Here is a 23,771-nt window from a genome sequence, read left to right as displayed (position 1 = left end):
AACAAATAAACAAAAACTAATCTTCTGTGTCTTTGATAAAAGTAAGTATACAGTCATACACAAACACAGTCATACACTCCCTCCCTCATGCTCACACACACACATACAACCAAAGACTTACAAAAATGCACGCCAGACACCCACTCATACTCCCCATACACACCCTATTCACTCTGGCCCCGGTACTGCTGCACATGGGGTACAACCATTACCGGTTCCCAGAGTTCGACCGTTTCTGCTGGGGTGCTGATGAGCAGGCTCCCCCGCCCAACGCTGAGCACAGCCACCCAAAGCAACACAAAGGAGTTTGCTTCAAAAGAGGCTTCTTTCCCAGTTTGGCTGAATCGGGGCTCAGCTGGAAACTGACTAAATCGGGAAGTAATTCTTGTTTTATTAAACTACTTTGTTATGATTTCTGGCCAAGTTTGGCCAATCAAAATTTGACACGTTTCTGAGTATTTACCAACATCCCTCAGAAAACCATGCCTTCTTCAGATACAAAGATGTTTTTAACCTTAATATGTATCTTATTGTAATGTGTATGAGTGTAAACAATGATGAACTTGTTAAATCAAACACATACTGATTTGTGATATAAATGGATCATTGTAAAAACAATATTCAAATCAAATTACTTGATTTATGCACAGGTTATTCAAACATTTGATTTAAACATCTTGTTCATTCATCACATGTGATTATTTAACTTATAACTATAAAACTGTGGAGTCTTCACTTATTTAGAGTGATGAATGTTGACGTCTGGCGTTCACACAGTGAGTGCAAGAACCTTGGGTGAGAACGTTTGTTTGAATGTTTTGTCTTCATGGTATGTAAATACTGAACAGAACCTTCTGGATTTAGAAGGCCAAACAGAAAGTGGATTTATGCTGTAGATGATAGGTCACTATGTTGATCAATATATAGGAGAAAATTTACCCTTTTGGAGGTTACACTTACCATTGTTGCCCACCAGTTATCAAGCAGTTTATTGTATTTAACATTCTGATAATAACTTCAATCGGCTCAACAAACACAGATTTGCTCCCAAAACAATGTTGAAAGTTGGCATTGCCATTTATAATGTTGTACATGCAGTAGTAACTGTCTACATTAGTCTAAATCATGGACACAGTTGTATTTTTTGGGGGTGGGGGTGGTGGTGGTTGTGGTGGTGCTGGTTGGGGGGGGGGGGGGGGGGGGGTCAATCTTTGTCTCCTGCCACAGATGTAGTTTTGACTTTAGAAGTGGGGGGCACAACTGGCATGAGCACCGGGGTGGGGTGGGGGCATCTTTACAGTAATTATACAACATGTACATTTACATTTAATTTAGAACACACAAGTCCACTCAGAAAGGCCATGGAATATTACACTATAGACCGGGGGTGGGGAACCCTGGTCCACCGAGGGCCGCAATCCAGCATATCTTAGGCCCTGTCCACACGTAGCCGGGGATCTGTCAAAACGTAGATATTTTTCTACGTTTTGGCCTGTCATCCACACGAAAACGGAGTTTTTTTCACACAAAAACGGATCTTTTTAAAAACTCCGGCCAAAGTGAAGATCTGCGTTTTCTCCGTTTTGGGTGTCTGCGTGTGGACAGACAAAACCGGAGTTTTAAGTTCTGCAACGTCACTTTCCGCAACAAAAAAAAAATGCTGACATCACGTGTGCGACCTGTGTTTACACTAGCCGGCATCGAAGGCCTCAGAGCTGCGCTCTGTCACTACCCGATCCATCAACTGTCCAAGCGCTTTCTGCTTGTTTGTTTTTGCAAGCGGAATTACTGCTCCTTGCGGAAGACCACAGACGAAGGACGAGGTTAAGAACGGGGGAAGTACTGCCGCCTACAGGTCTGGCATGTCCTTAACAACGTATTTATCCGGGTACGTGTGGACAGAGTTTGTTTTTTAAACGCGGTGGTGTGGATGCAAGTTTTTGGAGGGGCGGATATTCGTTTAAAAAAAACCCCGGCTACATGTGGACTAGGCCTTAGTTTCAACCCTGCTTCAACACACCTGATTTCAATCAGCAGGTGATTAACAGGCTTCTGCAGAGCCTGATGAAGTCTAAACTACATCCATGGTCTAAATGATCCGTTCCTGCATCTTTTCAGAAACGTTTAATCAACTCGACCGGACATTCAGTTGTTGTAACAGACCTAACGTTGTTTGTAGTCATGTGACATCACTGTTACGTGATTGGACTGGTGCAGAGCTGGACCAAGCCAAGGGTGGAAGTGATGGATCAAAACTAACAACTACAGAGAACAACTAAGATTTCACACCCATTATCAGAATCCTATCACATGATGTCAGCTTGTGCCAAAAAGACCTTCTTTAAAACACAAACTGGTGCTGAAGACTACAGTCTGCTGTAGGTTAGGAAAATTGTGTGGTTTCACACCCACCTGTGTCGTGCTGTTTTCCTGCTAGTCGTGTCTGATGAGAAGGAAGCATTTCTAACTTGACTAGTTCTGTTGTGCTGGCTAACAACTGCGTTGCCTCCAGGACTGTACAGTGTTCTGTCGACGTCCCGTCTATGGACAGCAGGTGGTCACCTGGATGTAGTGCTCCACACCTGGTTCATGCATGAGAAGGATACATTTTAACAATGGCTGACATGAATCCCATTTAATAACATCCTGTTTGTTATAGTAAATTAACAAACTTATGAAGAATGCATTTGTTTCTCATGCGTCCTGGAAGACATCCACATCCGACCAGCTCAGCTGTCTGAGGAGATCACAATTCAATTCAATTCAAGTTTATTTATATAGCACCAAATCATGACAGGAATTGTCTCAAGGCTCTTCATACAGTAAACATTCCAATACAGGTCAGGGGTCTCATTTGTCAAACATTGCGTAGAATCCTCACTAAAACCGTACTCAAGCTCAGCAAAAAAAAAACATACTTACGCCAAGTAGGTTTGTGATCTATCAAACATGGAGTACGCTCAGCTGCACGCAGTCTCCACTTCATAAATCAGAGACTAATGAGAAAGGTTCTCAGCTGCTTTTTAGTCACATCCCGCCCTCACCACGCCCACTTACTGGCATAAATGGTCAATGCAAAGTGCCTTGTGGATCTCATGCATATACATAAGCCGGCTTGTTGCAGCATTTCGATCACGACCGCAGATCAAGGAAGCACTACTTCACAGGCAGAAGTTGAGGTACTTGTGGGTGAGGTGGAGAAATGAAAGGAAGTGCTTTTGTCATGGTGGGTGGAAGTCTCCAGGCTGAGCTGGTCCAGCTTAAACAGATCGCCAGTTCTAATAAGCTCCTACTGGACGCTCTGCGCTCCCTGTCTCCAGCACCACCCGTTCACTCAATGCCTGTTCCAACGGGGGTCCAGAGGCAGGCGGTGCGGGTCCAGAAGCAGACGGAGCGGGCCCAGAAGCAGACAGTACCAGCCCATAAGCAGACGGTTCCGGTTCCAGCCCAGAAGCAGACGGTATCAGCACAGAAGCAGACGGTTCCGGTTCCGGCCCAGAAGCAGACGGTACCAGCCCAGAAGCCGGCGGTTCGGAGACCGGCGGTCCAGAAGCCAGAGGACCAGAAGCCGATGGAAGTCGACACCTCCTCCATTCCAAAGGTCGAAGCCTCCAGTCCAAGGGTCAACGCCTCCAGTCCAAGGGTCGACGCCTCCAGTCCAAGGGTCGACGCGTCCAGTCCAAGGGTCGATGCCTCTCCCTGTTCCGGGGTCAACGTCTCCTCTGAAGTCGACGCCCCCGGACCAGAAGTCGATGCCCCCGGGCCAGAAGTCGACGTCTCCTCTGAAGTCGACGCCTCCTCTGAAGTCGACGTCTCCTCTGAAGTCGACGTGTCTGAAGTCGACATGTCTGAAGTCGTCTCTGAAGTCAACGTCTCCTCTGAAGTCAACGTCCCTTCTGAAATCGTCTCTGAAGTCGACGTCTCCTCTGAAGTCGTCTCCGAGGTCGACGTCTCCTCTGAAGTCGTCTCCGAGGTCACCTCGTCTGAAGCCGCCTCATTCACCCTAGAGGTCGACGTTCGTTCCACTCCAGAGGTCGACGCTTCCTCCTGTCCAGAGGACGACGTCCCCTCTGGTCTGACGTCTCCACCGTCTCCGGTTCTGATGGTGGTTCTGAAGGTTGCTCTGGCCCAGCCTGCAGAGACTTTGTCACTGGCCCAGCCTGCAGAGACTTTGTCACTGGCCCAGCCTGCAGAGACTTTGTCACCGGCCCAGCCTGCAGAGACTTTGTCACCGGCCCAGCCTGCAGAGCTCCTCTATCGTTGACGCCGGGCCCTGAGAGCCCATTGTCGCCTCCTCCTCTGCCACAGACGCAGGTCCCCAAGGGTCCGTCCTCGTCTCCTCCTCTGCCGCAGACGCAGGCCTCCAGGGGCCCATCGCCTCCTCTTCTGCCGCAGGAGTCGGCCTCCAGGGTCCCGTCGCCTCCTCTTCTGCCACAGGCGCCGGCCTCCAAGGGCCCGTCGCCTCCTCTTCTGCCGCAGGCGCCGGCCTCCAAGGGCCCGTTGGCTCCTCTTCTGCCGCAGGCGACGGCTTCCAAGGGCCCGTCGCCTCCTCTTCTGCCACAGGCGCCGGCCTCCAAGGGCCCGTCGCCTCCTCTTCTGCCGCAGGCGCCGGCCTCCACGGGCCTGTCGCCTCCTCATCTGCCGCAGGCGCAGGCCCCCTGACTCTGCTGATCCCTGCCGCCTCTCCTGTGGTCCCTCGGTTCCTCTGGGCCCTCCCTCCGGGTCCCCCTCCTCCCGCCCTGCTCCTTGTTTCTGTGGGCGTCTGGGATCCGCCCTTTGAGGGGGGGGGGGGGTACTGTCACACCCTGTCCTGTCTTCTCTTATGTTTTAGTCTGTGTCTCCGTTAATTGCTCCCACCTGCATCTTGTTTCCCAATCACCATAGCTCCCGCTCCTCGTGTATTTAAACCCCGTCTGTTCTGTGTTTCATGTCGTGTCATTGTTTCAGTGTCTAGCGTGTGTAATTAATAAACCTATGTTAAACAGACCTACAGTACCTGTTTGCCTTCTTCCTCCCCGCGATTGGATCCTACCTCCACTCCACTCACCAGGCACGCTCGTGACAGTGTGTGTGTGTGTGTGTGAGTGTGTGTGTGCGCGCACGTGTGTGTGCAAGCGCACATGTGTGCGTGCGGGGGTCTTGTTCTGTGTGAAAACGAAGCAGTACAAGTGATAATGCTGCAGGATTTCATAATTTTATCCTTCTCAGCAGCAGCGCTGCAGGTGTTCTCCATGTCCAGCATGTGCGCAAGCCAGGTCCTTAGTCAACTTAAAGTTGCGCACATTTTTCCGCTAAGTTTTCTTTCATAAATCCCAAAGTTTGCGTGGAAAGTTGCTTATGCAGTTTTCTGACCCCGTTTTGTGCGTAAGCAAGCTTGATAAATGAGGCCCCTGGGCATTAAGCCAATCAGTAAAAAGTTTCCTATATAAGGAACCCAGCAGGTTGCATCGAGTCACTGACTAGTGTCAGAGTCGTTACAGCACTCCTCATTCTAAGCTTGGCTTCCTTCACCACAAGTTATTCATGTTTACTTTCACTCAGGGCAATGTCCTGTCTGCTGTCCGTGTTAGTAACAGGGATGGGCAAAGTCTTTGTAAGCTCCTGTGTGCGTGCGTGCGTGTGTGTGTGTGTGTGTGTGTGTGTGTGTGTGTGTGCCCATTTAGCTTAATTACTTTAACTGGGTTGGACTTTAATCCATAAGACCCATAATTCAATACCCATTAGAACATAAACATGCTCGTACCTGTCCACTACACTGCCAGGTTTTACTCGGTCAATGACTATGACCTGTTTATTTCTATGGTTGGCTGATGTCAGCGTGATGCCCAGCGTTGCCCCCGGCGACTTGGCGATCTCCACCAGTAAAGGACCAGAGGCATTTGTCACCGTGTCTGGTGGGAGAAAAAGGCAGTTTGTGTTAAATCTAACACCACACCTTCACACTGACGCCAGGGGTCTGCAAGCTGTGGCCCTGGAGCCACATGTGGCTCTTCAGACCCTCTGAAGCAGCTCCATGCAGCTTTGGACCAAAGAAAATGTAAAACTGATGCTCATGTTTATGTTCAAACATGTAAAGAATCAACTCAGCAGTTTTTCCTTCTGAATTGTTGCACTAGATGAATAAAGTTTCCACAGAAGAATAACATCAGTACCAGTGGAACTCTAATGTTTTATGATCTTAGGCCCTGTCCACACGTAGCCGGGGATCTGCCAAAACGTAAATATTTTTCTACGTTTTGGCCTGTCATCCACACGAAAACGGAGTTTTTTCACACGAAAACTGATCTTTTTAAAAACTCCGGCCAAAGTGAAGATCTGCGTTTTCTCCGTTTTGGGTGTCTGCATGTGGACAGACAAAACCGGAGTTTTAAGGTCCGCAACGTCACTTTCCGCGACAAAAAAATGCTGACATCACGTGTGCGACCTGTGTTTACACTAGCCGGCAGCATGGAAGCCCTCAGAGCTGCGCTCTGTCACTACCCGATCCATCAATTGTCCAAGCGCTTTCTGCTTGTTTGTTTTTGCAAGCAGAATTACTGCTCCTTGCGGAAGACCACAGACGAAGGACGAGGTTAAGAACGGGGAAGTACTGCCGCCTACAGGTCTGGCATGTCCTTAACAATGTATTTATCCGGGTACGTGTGGACAGAGTTTGTTTTTAAAACGCGGTGGTGTGGATGCAAGTTTTTGGAGGGGAGGATATTCGTTTTTAAAAAACCCCGGCTACGTGTGGACTAGGCCTGAGTTAAATTAAAAAATTACCAAAATGTCTACAGAAGCAGCAATCAGTATTAATGTAAAGATCATAGCTTGTTTGCTTTTCATGCAACCTTCTGACCTAACTCAAAAAATAACAGAGGATACATTTGTTTGTGTACGTGGACCTCTGATAATGTCCCAGTAGGTCTGAGTGTTCATGCGGTGTCTCACCCATTATGGTGACATCATACTCAATCTGAAACAGAGCTTCCTGGCCACACTGAGCCAACATGTTGAGGGCGTCGCTGTGGTTTGCGTTGTGCAGCGGCACCCCGTCCACACTCAGAAGACGGTCGCCGGGACGCAGCGTTCCTTCTCTGAACACATGAACATTATGGTACAACCAGACAATTACTGAAGGGGTGTGACTTAATCTTCGGCCCAAAATACTTGTCAACTTTCTGGTGTGAAAACCCAACTAAAGTATGTTCTGGAACCTAAAGCTGTAAGATTCTCAGTTGATGTTCTGAAACATAAATTCTTTGAAAAGAATAGCGAAAGATAAAAGAAATGTTACAGTCACTGCCAGAGGCTCACTAAGTTACCGCAGCAACCCAACACCTGTCTCTCATTTCCTGACTGCAAAGCTAACCATTTAAAGGTAAATGAAACACATTTTCATGACACCAATTCTGGCCTTGAAGGAGACAAATTAAGCCTTTTTTAAATCTATGGTCGATAAATAATATGTTCAGGAAGTTCTGCGTACTAAATCTCTCTCACTTAAACTCATTTCAGTAGTTTTATTCTTGACATTTTTGTACCTTCCAAAAAGAGCTGTTCTGGGCAAATTTCCCTTATTGTGATGTCACAAGCAGGGCCTTTTTAAAATGGTTCTTTTTAGGTATATCAATTCTACCAACCAAACACAGACAGAAAACTGAGTGTTTATAGAGGCAGTAGTGGCACAAGAAGATGCTAAAGGTAAGATGTACATCATCCAGATGGAGCATCAGGATTAGTACCTTCGTCACAAATATCTAAAAAAAAGCTCAATCTTAACATTTTCTGTCTAAATCCCATCTAAAGATTTTTGCCTCCTCGGCCCCCCTTTCTGTTGTCTAAGTTTGCTTTGCATTTAAACAACACAGAGACAGCTTTAATACGAATTCAGGCTTCGCTGCTGAATATGTTAGATTCAGCCTTTTTATTATTGTTTTTAAAGACAGCAACACTCAGCAGCTGTTTTTATGCAGGGATGTGGAGATGAAATTCTAATGCAGGGAAGCTGATAGACGCTTAATGCATCAGGCTGAATGTGAGTAATGCCAAGCTGTCGGTGCAACACCCAGAAGTTATAAAACACGATGCAATCTCTGGAGCTTTTTTAAACAATGGTGCAAGCTGAGCTGAGACTAAAGGCTTTTATTATAGCAGGAAATGGGTCACTCACTGAGTGATGAGGTAATAATAAGGAAGACCACTTACAATAAAGAAATAATAAATAAAATACGTAAAAAGCAGCTGGATGAGCATGAATTATCATTTTAAAGAAAACTCTCATTTAAAGTAATATTTTAAAAAATGCACTGACATTTGGCTTGCTCCTGGACCCGCAGGCCCTTTCTGTGTGTTTCTGATGAGGCAGTGAAAACAGTTCCTTTGTGACCCTGTGTAAAATCCCTCATGGTGCTCAGGAGCTTCCAGAGCTGCTGCTTTAATTCCCACTGGAAATGCTAACTATGTAGATACTTCTGGGGCTGTATGGTGCTGTGGATTAAGTTTTCTCCAATTGGCATATAAATGGCATATAAAGCAGCATGAATATCTCATTCATTCCCCCAGAGTGACCCACATTTGGGTTTCTTTAGAAAGATGATAAATGAGCTTCTGGGGGAAAAAAAAAAACTCAGCAGTAAAAATTTTATCTCTTTCTCAGTTTCTCATATCTGAACCTGTGGATGAAGCATATTAATGGTTTTATACAACAGACCAAAGCGTCCAAAGATGATCATAATACTCACGGCTGATTGAAACTGATTTGCACTAATGTTTAATTGAACTGATTTTCACTCTTTTCACCAGCTCTAAAATGTCCTTAAAAATCCTTGAGATCGTTTCAGATTATTTTAATCTATCATTAATCTGCCCTAAATGATGAATGTAGGTCAGACAGATAACAGGCAGCGTTTTTGCTGCGTGACGTCTCACACAAATAGATGCCAGCAAGACAGAAATAGCTTTAAATTCTTGCATCAAATGGCTGAAGCTGCAGCTGCGTGAGCAGAGACAAACCGCCTCTTCACACTGGGATTACAGAGAGATGTGAGAAGAAGATGAAGCAGATGAAACATGTTTTACCAATGGCCTTTAGGTGGGCTGACGTGCTCCTAAACTCAGATTTGCCTGTTTGGTGGAACTAATCAGCAGCAATCTTTAACTCTAAATGTGCATTTCTAAGAAGACGGCACATTTAGTATTACACTGTTTCTGTGGGAATGAAACCTTTAAATTTGTGGAACGTGCATTAGTTAACACTTTCATTCCAGATGGAATCAGCAGACAAATGAACAGTGTAAACACTAAACAAGTCTGTTTTCAGTCTTCACTTTACCATTCATAACCTAGAAAATACATCAGAGTTGAGCTTGCTCTTCACCTGGATGATGGAACAAGGGTAAATTACAGATGTGGAGTAAAAGAGAATAAATAAATACATGGAAGTAAAAAGGTCTAAATTGTCTAAATCCAGTTTTCCTCTCTGACTCATACGTGTGTGAATCAATCATCAATTACACACTCTTAACCACATTACAGAGGCTCAGGATCAATAACTATTGATCACCTGTTTGCATAGGTGAGGGTAGGGGAGTCATAGCTGGATGGCTTTAATGTCAGAGAGAGACTGATCATTTTGTTTATTTCACAAACCTGTTTTGATTTTTAATTCAAATCATTTATTGCTCCAATGATACATCAGGATTTGTGTCATTATTCACAGCTTTATGATGAGACTCCTGCATACCAAAACCAGTGCAGGAGTTAAAGCTGCAATAATCAGTTAGCTTAAAACTTTGTTTTTCATGCCTCCTAACAACGTTCGAACATCGTATAGCTAGAAAAATATTGTGGAGATATATATAAAAAAAAACACGATTCGCTTGCATTTTTCTAAAAATCTCCACCAATGACACACCTTGGACAAAAGCAAGCATTGGGCCATCCAGCTGTTGGTCTCACCGAACCACCGCATCTCCCTGGGTCCAATCATCACAAACTCACGTATTTAGCAACAGAACACCACTGGTGTGAGAAGTTCTCTGCTGAAGGAGTAACAGCTGGCTGCTACCACTTGAACTTTAGGACAAACTACCAGAGTCCCAAAAAGAAAAACACCACCTGAAGTCACAGACAATAAGACATTTGGACCTAGTGTGGTGTTTAGCTCTATTTTTTTTTTCCTCTGGCCTCGTGGGTTTCTGGTTCTGGTAGAAGCCTTTCAGCGACAATATTCAAGGAGAGGGGTGAGTGTTCCGTGTTTGTCATAGACATGAATACATAGACACACCACTGGGCACTGGAGAGCGTGACAGCATCGCCGCCATATTGGATGGGTTCATCACTCTCCAAACCCAACTAGAGTCAATGCAGGGTGAGCAACTATGGAGGTATTTTGTGCAGCATACAGTTGCAACAACTGGCATATTATTGAAAAGATATCACGTGGGATAACTATTGACATCTCTAGCCTACCTGTTTGCTGGTGAAGGTTCTCAGTCATCCAGGTCATTGTAATCCAAAGGGTTCAAATGAAGGCAACTGGACTTCTTTGGTTTCCAGTCCAGTTGCCTTCATTTGAACTCTTTGGATAGCCTACCTGTTGGGGTTTTAAATTTTAATGTATTTTGTTTAATTATATCATATTCAAATGATGTTTATTTGAAAGCATAATAAAATGTTTTGTTGAGTAAGCACCTTCCTCAGTAGAAATAAATGCACTGGTGTTATTGGCAGGAGACCCATTCAAGATGGCAGTCTGTGGCTATGCCAGCTCCAATAGGCAGCGCCAGTCCATGGGTGTGTCTACAAATATGACGTCTGTGGCATTTGCGTTCAAAACCCAGCTTGGTTGCAGCTTTGCCATAGCAGCTTTAAGATTTAATAATAATGAAAAAAAAAGAAGTGGAAGACCTCTAATGTCTGTTTTCTTTTTTAATAAACATATTTAGACTACATGAGGACTGATGTTCTCAAAAATGCTAAAATAAATACAAATCTTACTTCTCGGTTTGTGAACATATGAAACTTTCCGGCTCCCGGTTGACTCATCACTGGATTTTAGGAGTAGAACGGTTACAAAACTGACATTTTTATGAAAATGTCATGTGTTATTACTGAAACCTGAAAGCTGAGGCAGACACGTGGTGACAGCATTAAAGGGATAGAGGTGATTCATGCTGCTGCAGCCACGAGTAACAGAATAGTAGTCGACATACGAGAGATGGTCACAGCGAAGGACAATGTTATTCTTAGGGTCTGTTTGTCTCGGGGCACAGGCGAACGGCCCGGACTGGAACTGTCAAGCTTTCACTTGAAGGAGGACAGTGACTTATTTTTCCTGAAGACATCACTTTTGTCTAAAGGACTTTGCCCTTTTTACAGCCTGTTAGAAATAACAAAAAGGTTCTTAGTATTTGGCCAAAGCTTTGTTTGTATTTAGGCTTCATCATCCTAATGTGATACATCTAAATTAGCATTTCTTAAAAAAATAAATGGTGTAGTTTAACATATTTTCTTAAAGAGAGTACATCATGCAGGTTAAATGTAAATAAGGAATTATGGTCTTACACTCCTTAAAGTGACAGTGTGTATTTTCCCTGGTGATAGGAGGCAGTGCATTCCTAAATCATTGCAAGCAAGCAGTATTTTTGTTTTTGAGTAAGACCTTACCAACGGACAGCAATTTGGGTCAAAAAGCCCTAGGAGAACAGCCACCAAAAATATGACAAGCACATTAGACTCCCTTTCATTAGTGGCAACAAGTGAAGAGGCAAATGTGTAAAACAACAACGTTTAAGGAGAATGTTTTGTAACCGTTTGTTACAGATCAGTAAATGTGTTTTGTCCTCACGGGCTCCCGTAGAAGGAAAAATGGCATTTAATATGTCGACTTGGACCCACTCCCATGTATTTTTGACCTGATTTTGATGGCTATATGTTACAAAGCCACCAAGATTTTTCAACAATTGAGCATAATTTATTTAATTTACAACAACATTTGGACGGATGTTTCCAGAGATTAACGATAAAAACTACACATTGTCAATTTAAACTTCTAAATGTCCTGAAAATTGTAAAACACGTTGAATTGCCTCTGTGTTTCAAATGTGCTCTATAAGTAAAGCTGCCTTATCTTGCCTATAAGCTCCTGAGACCCTGCGTCCACATTGGCGCCTTTCACTAAAAGTTTTTATTCTCTTCAAAGTAGACCTTGTTTTTTTTTATTATTTAGAAACATTTAATATCAAATTTAGGTAAAAACATATCTTTTTTGTTTTATCTAGAAAACCTTTTAAGAATTTTTATTTTTTTTTACATCACACCAAATACAAATTCGGGTCTCAGGAAGTTAAAGGTGCATGGAATAAAAACAACATCTTGTGGACAAATTTGGGTACAGTAGTCCGCTCTCACTCCCCCACCCCCTCATGATGTTCATGGTTGCTGTCAGCTACGCGTGAGCGCCAAAAGATTCTAGATGATGAGCAAAAGACGAGTCAAATACAGTAAGCTGATCAGTAGATACATGGCAATAATGGCAATAAAAAAAAAAGCTGGCTTTACAAACTGAATACATAAAGACCTGTTTCAACATTTTCAGAGCATCTGAACACAAACTTCAGCTCTGAATTCTCAAGGACACACCTCATAATTCAAATCACAATATAACATTGTGTTCGTGTGTCTGAGTGATGCTGTGTGCATGAACATTAGGCCGTACCTGTCTGCAGGACCTCCTGGCCGGACGTAGGTAACAACTAAAGGCCGTGACTTGTGCCAGTCTTCGTGGGTGCCACCTGAACAAGGAAAAGAAAGTTGTTTATAAAATCTTAAACTCATTTAGGTTTAAACATTTATATAAAATCACACATTTTCGCACGTGTGATTATTTTAAATCAGTTGCTAAACAGTCCGCTCGGCATAGCGGGGCTGGCACTGTGGAAAATGGTGCACTCTGCATGCCAACCAGCTGCTTCTGAGCCCAGAAGATGTTGTTATCCTTCTCTTAGGAGGATAAACCACAAAAGATCTAAAACCAGAGTGAGTTTAGATAGACCCAGATAGACAGCGCACCTGATATCCTGACAGCTGGAAACCTTGTTCAGTTGTTGCAGCTACAACCTCCACGCACTAGATAGCTTTGATGTTTGTGTTCCATTTTCAACCTTTATTGCTAACACCAATTTAACTCCTTCTAGACTGTTGTCACAAATTCTCTAGACTTTCAGACAAAAACCTAGACACAGGAACGATTTTGATTTACTTGCATTCTGCATTCACAACAGAGCAAATGAAAACTACGTCAAAAAGAATGGGCAGCTTCAGGATCAAATGGCAGATGTTCTATGGCACGGATAACCAACCCTGGTCCTGAAGGACCGCTAATCAGCATGTTTTTAATCACTGGATGATTAACAGGTTTCTGCAGAACTTCATGAGCTGCTAAACACATAATTCAGTCATTAAGTCAGGTGTGTTGGAGCAGGAAATAACCAGAGAACAAAAACTAAAGGTAAAACAGAAATGAAATGAAATAAAGACTTTGCAAAAAAGAAAAACAAGATGAAACTGTAGTGATTGTTAATGCAGCTAACTTAAGCTAATTGAATTTCAAGAGAAAATTTGCTAAACTAAACTAGCAAACAAATTGTCAAAAAGAAATAAAACTAAAGTAAAAGTGAAAATCTAAAGTCAAAACTAATGAAAACTAATGAAAACTGCTAAACTAATAAAACCTAGATCATTTCCAGTGTCTTCGTTTCTCTGCTGATATTTACCTCTCATGACGAAACCATAGCTGTTTCCCTCTTTGTGCAAACAGATGTCGATTGTCTTTGATATAACCCCTGAGGTGCTGTCTGGTGCTTCCAGGAGGATGAGATAAACAGGAAGTGTTAAAGACAGACCGAGGTGGGTAATTCATACGCTGGGGCATAAATACCAAACAACAAATGTGTGGGTGAAACATCAGCTGATGTAAATGCATGCATCACATTTAATATGGTAAAAGTTATGAATAATTGTGTCATTTAATGCTCAAATCATCAGGTAAAGTAATGTGGCATTTTGAGATCGTATCAGTCATCACATCAGAGCATTTCTGTGGTTGACACGTCAGATCCAGCATGTAATATTCTGCATCAGAAACCATAAACAGCATAAATGTACAAATATCAAAACAAATGCATTGGTCTTAGCAGAGGTAAAAGTAAACAGGAGAATGAAGGTGGAGGTAATCCGTCATGTACCTGTAGGGGGCAGCTCATACTCCACCTCCAGCAGAACTCGCTCTCCCACATTCTTCAATAAGCTAATTATCTCTTCGTGCCGCAGTTTGGTCAAATTGATGCCATTCACAGACTTGATGTAGTCGCCGACGTTTAGCTGATCACTTCTGTAACCCAAAAACAAACAAAATAGTCACATAATATGTGAAAAGCTGCCTGAATGTTCAGGAAGTAAAAGGCCTAGTCCCAACACTCGCACTGCACCCTCATCAGCAAAGTGCATTTGGAGGAAGTGCGCAGTAAAGCAGTCTGTCCTGCCAATTTTGGATTATGGCAACATTATATATAGAATGGTGTGGAAAGGTGCATACGAGTAACGAGGCAGCTTTTTAAAGGAGAACTAGGCAGTTTTGGCTTGCTTTTTGCACCCCCTAGTGTCTGTTTGTAGAACTGAAATCTCTTCGCTGTGCATTTGTGTTTTTAATACTTTAATCTAACAGCTCAAATGTCTCCCAGACTTCATTAGTGTCTACATGAGTGATTTATCACAAAATTAAACAAATCAGCTGTGGACATGATCTAAAACATGCAGGAAATGTGCTGGAACCAGACTGCAGCACAGGGTATGTCAGCTCAATTTTTCAGGTTTTAAAAGAGCAGTACGCCAGTCTGAAGTTGCAAGTGGAATATTCAGGCCACAGGGGGTGATAAGGGCTGGGTGGCCTTTCATTATCCATGTAAGGAGTCATTTTATTACATAATGGATCAAGAAAATAATTAAAAAATATGAAAAATTTGTAAAGTAGCCCTTTAATAAATGTACACTATTAACATGTTTGTGGGCTTCCTTAGAAACTGAAGGTTTATGGGCTGAAAAATAAAAGAAATTATAATTTCTAACATGTTTTCTTTTAAATAATAAGAAATGTTTAAAATGTTTATAACTTTCAGTCACATTCCTGTTTTTCGAACCCAAAACAAAATAGTTCAATTAAGCAGATACAATAATATAAAAAAAATACTCACTAAAACATTTGCCTCAAACAAGTTGAAATAAAATGTGTCAAAAATGTAAATATTTATTCATTATTTCATAATATTTCAAGTAAAAACAAAACATTTCAAGGGAACCAGATTAGAAACGTGTTCACATTATGACTGTATTAAAATAGCCTCATTGCTCATAATTCTAAATGTTTACGTCCGCAGTTTGTGGTTGCAAATCTTGGCAGGCATGCTGTTTTTGGCACAACACCTGTTGCTGTTGTGCTACTTAAAAAAAACTTTATTAAAAACGTTCAAACACACAATTATTAGACAAAATTAGCATTAATTACTCTCCAGATTAAAACTTAGTCTAAAAGAATCAGAGCATGGGTAATTATCTTTAATCGTCAAACTTCTTTCATCTTGGGTAAAAGAGGAAATGATAAAAATGAGGTTCTAATAATCCAAATGTTTTATTTTTCCTGAGTGGAAGAGGACATTTTCTCTTTTTCATTTTAAATCTCAACATTGTATTGTTTACTCTGCAGTCTGGCATGTTGTGTCCAAAATTACACCAGCACCGTTATTAGTTAACAATATTTATCATCAGATACATAACGCATCTTTCAACAGAGAAATATGTGATTGGAGTCACACAGCAATAAAATATTCACATTTTTATACCTTAGATTGCATATTTTTCAGAAAGGGCACTTGAGCCATTTCTCCGCCTTCTTCTTAACATCCCCATGCAGCAATGGATTGTGGGTACTCAGTGTGGACTTTGGCAAAATACGGCTCAAGGGTGCAAAAGGCACTTGATCGGTGTTCCAGTCAGGAAGAAGTTAGTCAAACATTACATCCAACTGGACAGTTTTCTATGTTTTTCTTTTATTTTCTATTAAGTCTTCAAATATCTGAACTACCAAAAACTATTTTCTCTACCTGGCTGCCAGCCCACCCGGCCGTAGGTTAGACACTCGTGGTTTTCCATCCTTGTCAGTTCCTCCTGAGATGGTTAGTCCAAGTGTGCTGCCCTCTTTCTTCACCAGCTCCACCATGGTCACCCCTCGAAGAGCTTCTAACAGAAAATACACACACACACGCACACACACACACACACACGCACGCACACATTCCAAGACAATCAAGCCAAGAGGAAGACACAAATGGTCGTGTACACAGACAAACAAAATTACACAAGAACAAAAAAGTCATTAGTAGCTGCTGTGTTCATTCTATACTTGTGGATTAAAGCAAAGCTGATGAGAAAAAACAGGAAGAGAGGGTACAATGATGCAAAAATAGACAAGCATGCACAGATAAAGATGATTGTACCATGTTCAGCGCCTTGGGCTTCCTGACAGGGTTGCGGAAGGCGCTTTATAAATAAAGCTTTGATTTGATTGATTGATTGTTTTTTTTTCCTTCAGCCAGGACAGAGTGAGTTTCTGACAGAGAGGAATCTGACTAAAGGATCAAAGCATCTGCATCAACTTCTGTTACTCAAAAGCAAAATAGAAAAATCCTCTTTACAGGCTGAATGTCTGGCCTACTGACCTGCACACACAATCATGGTAAATGATAGGCATCAGATAACCACTTACAACTCAAATCTACAAGCAAACAATAAAGGATGCATTAGCGTTGTGAACTGTGGGTGAACAGATGTCAACAATTTCTCTGAGGTGCAATTTTTGTCCCATTATTTAAAGCAACACTAAAGAGTTTTAACTTGAAGCTATTGCTTTGAAACTGGTTTCAGTGTTTCTTGAGCCATGAACTTGAGCAGCTCTACAATGAACTGCACTCTGCTGGCCAGAAACTGTACTTGAGAGTTCTGTGGTTGGGGTAAAACCACTAGCGCATTACTAAAATAGCTGTTTACTGTATCTGTAGCTAATATGAAGGCTAGCAGTTAGCTTTTTCTTGTGTAATGAAAAGCACAAGAACGATAAATGGCCTGTATTTGATATTGTGCCTTCTAGAGTCCTGGAACCCCCCAAGGTGCTTTACAACACAAACATTCATTCACCCATTCACACGCTGGTGATGATGAGCTACAGTGTAGCCACAGCTGCCCTGGGGTGCACTGATGAAGGCGAGGCTGCAGCACACAGGTCCCACCAGTCCTTCTGACCACCACCAGCAGGTGGTTTAAGTGTCTTGCCCAGGGACATAAAGGCAGCGACAGACTGAGTGGGTCTCGAACCTGCAACCTTCTGATAATGGGGTGAGCACTTTACTCCTGTGCCACTGTTGCCCCCCAAAAAAGAAGAATTTTTATCTTGCCATCATGGCAGAGCCTGGAAGTAAAAGTAAGAAGTAATGTCTTAGAAGGTGAAGGCGCTATACAAATACAGGCCATTTACCATTTGGAAACATGGAAAATTTGTAATTAGGTTATTTGTTTTTGATGGAACACGCTATTTCTCCTATTCTGTCATGGTTTATTTTTAGAGCTTTTGCTCTTGATACTTTTTAGGATTAAGAAGGAATTTATGTTGAAAATATGAAATAAAATGATCAAACTAAAATGAAGCTAAAATGTTCATGCTTTTGCACACACACACACTCACACACACACACACACACACACACACACACACACACACACACACACACACACACACACACACGCGCGCACACACACACACACACACAGAATGAGAGAGAGAAGGAGGGAGGGTGAGGTAAAATGAGGCTTTGGGGTGATAAATGGCTAGATTAGGTAAATCCCCCAGGCGACACTCAGGATCAGTGAAGTGCTTCACCCCTCAGTTATCGTGGTAGGGTATTACACACACACGCACGCACACACGCACGCACGCACGCACGCACGCACGCACGCACGCACACACACACACACACACACACACACACACACACACACACACATGCACAGACTTGTTCATTTGTCCTGTCCACATTTGCATTAAAACTAAAGTTTTGACAAATGTAGGAGAAGCTTTTCCTGGATTTAAAACCAAGTTTTATTCCTGGCCAAACAGATGCAATAAATTTAGCATTAAATATTTAGTATGTTTTTTTTTTTTAGTGAACACCATAATCGAAAGAGTAAAGCTATAGGGAACAGCAAAAAGAACACAATGCAAACCTATTCAGGTCAACATCTCCTCGTCGTCTCCATTTCACATTGATGAAAGTTTAATTAATCTAATGTTTTTTAAAAGGCCCGCGGTAAATCTGAGTCTCACGCCAACTTCACCACAGCCTCACAGGTGTTGCAGAGATAAACAGCTGAGCTCCAGTCTCCCACTAAAGCAACGAAAATCCACGCTGATTGCAGGAGAGTCTTAGTTAGCTACTACTTACCTGAGGAAATGCAGAAAACTTCTGAGACATAGGCTGCTATCTTACAAAACAAGTTGTTGAACTTTATTTTTTAAATGTACCTGCAAACACCTGTGTTCATGTAGGAAAGGGGAGGAGGGGTCTAGTGTAACAGGAACGGATGTACCTGGTATGCTGTGTCTTCTCAGAGCCATGGTGTGTTCTGGGCCAGAGATATCCTTAGTTTTTCCATATGGGCCGTCATCTGGAAAGGAATGAGACAACATTTAAAGGTGCATCATGTAAATATGGAGTAAGAAGAACATCCTGGGGTCAGACTTGTTTACTGCAGCCCATTTTCCAAATAAAACTAGCCCCTTTCTCACTGCTGGTCCGTGAGTTTCGTGCCTGTTTCCAACTATGGATCAGCAGAAGGCTCCAGATGACGAGTCACACACAGTAAATTAATAAATAGATAAAAACTTTTCATTACAATATCAAGTTACTGGTCGTTGAAAAAGTAGCTGGACATGTTGTGAAAGCCAACTATTTTTTTCTAATTCCCCATTAGCATTGTTAGCTCAAGGTTATCCTCTAGCCCTATTCACCCGATTTTGGAGTAAAACAATACATGTCATGGCTTCTCAGGGGCACAAGAAATAACTTCTGGGTCGCTCCTGTCAACCAGCCGGTGTTGAATTACAAATGACGCCAAAGCATATGCATTAAAAACTGGAATTACTGGAATCATGAACAAAAGCATTGACATTACCACGCCGGTTTTAAGCTATATTGTTTGGTGGGTATTAGGTATTCGCCGTCCCACGCTCTCTAACTCAGTGTGAAAGCTGTGACAGGAGCTGAGGCTGTTGTTGTGGCTCTGAGGGGAAACGATGTGTCCTACTTTACAACCTCTGCTCCATCACAGGCTTCAGGTCCATTTAAAGATTCATGAGCTACGTTTCATCAACATTACATCCTATTGTAGTAAGGGACACTTACACCACTGCCAAACATCTTAAATCTGCAAACTATGTATTTTTAATGTGTTTAACACTTTAAACAGAATATTAAGTAATCTTCCTTCCGAGGGTTTAAAATAAATCCTTTCAGTTAATAACTGGAAAAACGAGTTAAATAGCTTTGTCAGCTTGACTTCTGGATGTGCAACGCTGGACTTGATTCTGTCACAGAGGACCAGAAGGTTGATTTTATTTGTTTTTGGTTTAATTTGAAGAACTCTTGACTCTTGATGCTTTTCTAGCGAGCTCTTCTTTCTAGACCTGTTGGAGATTAATTCTCCAACATTTGTGGATGCTGTTCTAACTTCTTCATCGAAGCATCAAATGCCACCCCACCCATGACATAACCTTTGTAACTAGCTACCGGGGGGTGAGGGTTTGATCCTACATCCAATTTCAGCTTAAAGATGTAAGTTTTGGCCCACATGGCCCAGCCCTACTGCTTCCTTTATGATATCAGAGACAAATGTGGAAATTCCATTTAGAATAAACATCAAAAGCATCCCAAGTGAACCCCTGATGGGGGTCTTCAACCATGGCCAGACTGTTAACGGATAGAGCGTGTTTGTGTCATTTTGCATAATGGTTTTCTGTACTTAATCTTCATGAATCAAGCTGATTGATTCCCATTTAATTTAACAGACTGTTTCAGAATCAGAGGGCATCTACCGGCTGAATCAGGTGTGTTAAAACAACAAACACTACAACAACTTGCAGGGCTGTGATCCTCGAGGACCAGGATTGAGGACCACTGTCCAAAATTATATTCAACTGAGCTGCACAAAATGAACAGATGTCTCTATTAGGTCAAAAAATACATGTAGTAAAAAGAAAAAGCAATTATAAGGAAAAAGCACAAAAGAACTAAACAGAGTGCAGAGTCGTAAAGTCTAGAGTTTGTGATGTTGTTTGGCCTGAATAGACTTTACCTGGGCAACAAAATATAAATGTTTGGTTAATGTCTGGAACAAAAATGGGGATAAAATGAAATGTATCACAACTATTGTGAAAAACATTTATTAGTTAACAAAATGATAACTGGATTTTTCTAAATGAATAGAAAAACTGCCTTCAAACTAAAATGCAAAAAAGCATTACTGAGTTTTCTGTTCAGTTGTTGATGTTACATTAAATCCCTCGCTGTCACTACCTCTGTTTACATCAACAAGCATGTAACAGTCTGATTGGACAGCAGGATGAAAACATGTTGCAGCCAGCATTAACATCACTGTGTATTTATGAGCAGAGGTTATTCGCAAATGCTACAAATCTTATGATTATTGTTATTTTGTTTTACAGTAGAACCACAGTAAAGTTGCTTGGCAGTCTAGTGAACTAGACCAAATTCTTGCTTTGCAAAGTTTGGTCTAGGAACGCTCCATTGGAAGCTCTGCAGCCCCTAGCAGCATTCTGGCTGACCAATCACAGCTCTCTTGAGGGGGTTCAATCCTATAGAGAGCTGTGATTCGTCCACAGTGGTGGAATATAAAAACAGACTCGTTCAACCAAAAAGTATCAAATGAATATTTCAGCATTAGAATTCAGCTAGTAAACTGATTAAAAAAAAGAAAAATGTATAAAATGACATTGTCTCCTGACTTTGAGCCAGCTGTGATGTAGCCAGTGGATGTTCTGTTAGATCTATGGGTTTATTTCACAGATTTCAACAACCAACCTGTAATAAAACCACCGAGATAAGCTCCACAAATCCATCACATACAACCAGATAATTCACAGGTCACAGTCACTAATACATGGCTATGGTGAGCTGAGTACCAGGAACTACCTGGACTTTGATTGATGAAGAACTTTTGACTGAAGCATTTTTAATAAAAAAAAAAACAAGACCCCCCCCCCCCATTTTTTAATTATTATTTAAGATATTTAAGTCTTTTGTCATTGATATTTTGTGAGTTATATTAAGGACACTACCTACAGGTGACCTCCCTCTAAATGGGCGGAGACTAGAAACAGGAAGTGCCACTGGGCGCTGGAGAGTGCAACAGCATCACCGCAGTATTTGATGAGTTGTTCACTCTCTAAACTCAGCCGGAATCTATGCAACATGGGCATTTCTGCCCGTTTCTTGTGCAGCCCATGGTTCAATCAATCACAACTTACCTGCTTTATAAGGAGGTTCTGCTCACGTGGAGTGCTGTCAACACAGAGTTTGGCTCTTTCTGCTGATACATACCGGTAGATCACTAATAGAAATATCTCTTTGGGTGCTCTTTTTGAGTTTTACTAAATAAATAGACAACATCATGATAAAAGTTGGTATTCTATTAAAGAGTGTGTGATCGGTTTTCAAATCATTTAATATTTAGGACGCCTCCCTACCAACCGTTTCCATTAATAAGACTTGTCCTGCCTCCAAACAGCTCTGTGATATGCAACGCTTTAATAATTCTGTAAAACTGTGCGTTCTCTTCCAGCCACTGGCAGAATAAAGCAGCCCGTTGTGTCTCAGTGCTCAGCAGTTTCCAGAAGGTTTAACCAGCCTAAAAAATCACTCATTAAGAATTCTTTTTAGCTAGAAAGCACATTTCTAAGTTATCCGTCTGACTGAGTTTGTGCTGCGAGGCAGTCACAGCCACAGTGGACCCAAATTATTCAACAAGATTCAAGCACAAACTCTGTCACACAAAAACAGACATCCACATCTAGAAAGGTGTCAGCAGATCAGTTAGAACATGTGGCTTTTCAAGCCTTGTTGGTTGGAGGTAGGATACATGAAAAGTCACCACTTTTTCTCACAGCTCAGCTTCTTTTCATTCACTCACAAATCTTCCCTTCCAGAGCTGAAGTTCTGTTTGTCACTCACATTGGGATCTCGAAGCACAGAACACAATCTGTTAATACAACTCGTATTTTAATACCCTCTCAATAACTCTTAAGGCCTCTTTCCTCTGCCAGTTCCCCAAATCTGTCTGATAAATTAACGTCTCCTAGTGAATAATTTGAATGTGATTAGGCTAATGGCTGCTGGCGTTGTCAGGTTACGGAACAGGTTGAGTTACAGATGAAGCTTCAGGCCAGATTTTCCTCTTCCAGTAGATATGCAGCTTGTAGCCTGAGAACATTTTCAAGCTGAAACAGTAATGATTTGGCTGGATTGATGTCGGCGGGGTAAAAAGTAACAGGTGTTGTTCTTCATTTTCTGAAGTTCAGAGTTTCTTAAATAAGTAAAAAAATACATAAGGTTTAAATTTACCATGAGACTGAGACTAACAAACTCTAGTGTTACTCTTTGAAATGTTTTTCAGAATAGCCTTTTATGACAAGTGGGACACTTTTCTTTAAGCCTCTTGTACCAGTTTTTACTGCCTTAGTTTTAGTCGTCCAACACTAAGTCATTCCTGGTTAGCATTTTTATCCACTCAAAGTATTGAGTTTCTGTTAGTGTTCTACTTTTAGTCATCAGTGTTTTCTATAGTTCATTGCACCAATTTTTACTGCTTCTGATTTGGTCTCCTGACACCTTCCATTTCCTTTACTTAGTAATTCCTCCTGGCTGAGGACATTTAGTTCTCTTCTCAGTGTAAAGTACGTTAGTTACCTTTGTGTAGGAAATGTGCAATATAAATAAAGCTGCCTTGCCTTTATAACATGTAACTTTGTTGTGGCTCAAAATAGCCCAGGAGCCCTGATGAAATAGGACCCCATAATAAAGCCCTACAGGGAAAGGACTGGTTAACCCCACCCACTCAGCCAAGACATGATTATTAAATGAGCTACATGTTGATTGGTCAGTTCACGCCAATGGCCCTATGACTCTGCTTGAAGCTAGAAGCTCTGTGTAAAGCCGTGTAAAAGTATCCAGATTACTCAGTAGGAAAGCTATGGATTTATCTGGCACTCATTCAGAGTCCAGACATTCCTACTGGAACATTGCATGTGTGCTGTGACCTTTTCTTTGTTTTCCTCTGGTCCAACGAGGACGTTAGCAGTAGCCCAGCCTAGCTGCGGTTGGACCAGAGTGTATGCATTGTAGACTCTGAAGTAGGTTGGGACATGCAGATGTAAGGTGGCGTGACTAAGCTAATGACATGTTAAACTAGCGTTTTCCAGAATTAACCATTTCTTTGTGTCTTTTCCAGAGGTATTAATTAGCAGAGGTGTGACCAGGTCACTGCTTTGCAAGTCACAAGTAAGTCACAAGTCTTTCCAGTCAAGTCTCGAGTCAAGTCCAAGTCAAAGACAACCAAGTCCAAGTCAAGTCCAAAGTCAATGATCTGGAAGTCCAAGTCAAGTCCAAGTC

At 42.1% G+C, this 23,771-nt stretch overlaps 1 protein-coding gene across 14 annotated transcripts in view; it reads right to left on the bottom strand.

Annotated features, from left to right (window-relative positions):
* The window catches only part of grip2b (glutamate receptor interacting protein 2b), a 217,787-nt gene that overhangs the window by 29,810 nt on the left and 164,206 nt on the right, over positions 1-23,771 (bottom strand). For 8 of the 14 annotated variants that reach the window (XM_070549512.1, XM_070549509.1, XM_070549511.1 and 5 more), the window contains exons 2-9: positions 18,676-18,753; positions 16,140-16,275; positions 14,229-14,374; positions 13,758-13,844; positions 12,701-12,776; positions 6,931-7,076; positions 5,744-5,891; positions 2,413-2,582 (exon numbers count right to left, since the gene is read on the bottom strand). In XM_070549512.1, coding sequence (XP_070405613.1) covers positions 2,413-2,582; positions 5,744-5,891; positions 6,931-7,076; positions 12,701-12,776; positions 13,758-13,844; positions 14,229-14,374; positions 16,140-16,275; positions 18,676-18,753 — 987 coding nt within the window. The remainder of the gene's footprint in view (positions 1-2,412; positions 2,583-5,743; positions 5,892-6,930; positions 7,077-12,700; positions 12,777-13,757; positions 13,845-14,228; positions 14,375-16,139; positions 16,276-18,675; positions 18,754-23,771) is intronic. The other 6 variants (XM_070549517.1, XM_070549510.1, XM_070549524.1 and 3 more) reach the window with 1 other exon arrangement.

This window comes from Nothobranchius furzeri, chromosome 3, assembly GCF_043380555.1.
Source record: "Nothobranchius furzeri strain GRZ-AD chromosome 3, NfurGRZ-RIMD1, whole genome shotgun sequence".
Lineage (NCBI taxonomy): Eukaryota > Metazoa > Chordata > Actinopteri > Cyprinodontiformes > Nothobranchiidae > Nothobranchius > Nothobranchius furzeri.
Note: the sequence above shows the minus strand (reverse complement) of the source record. Positions and strands in the feature narration are given on the sequence as shown.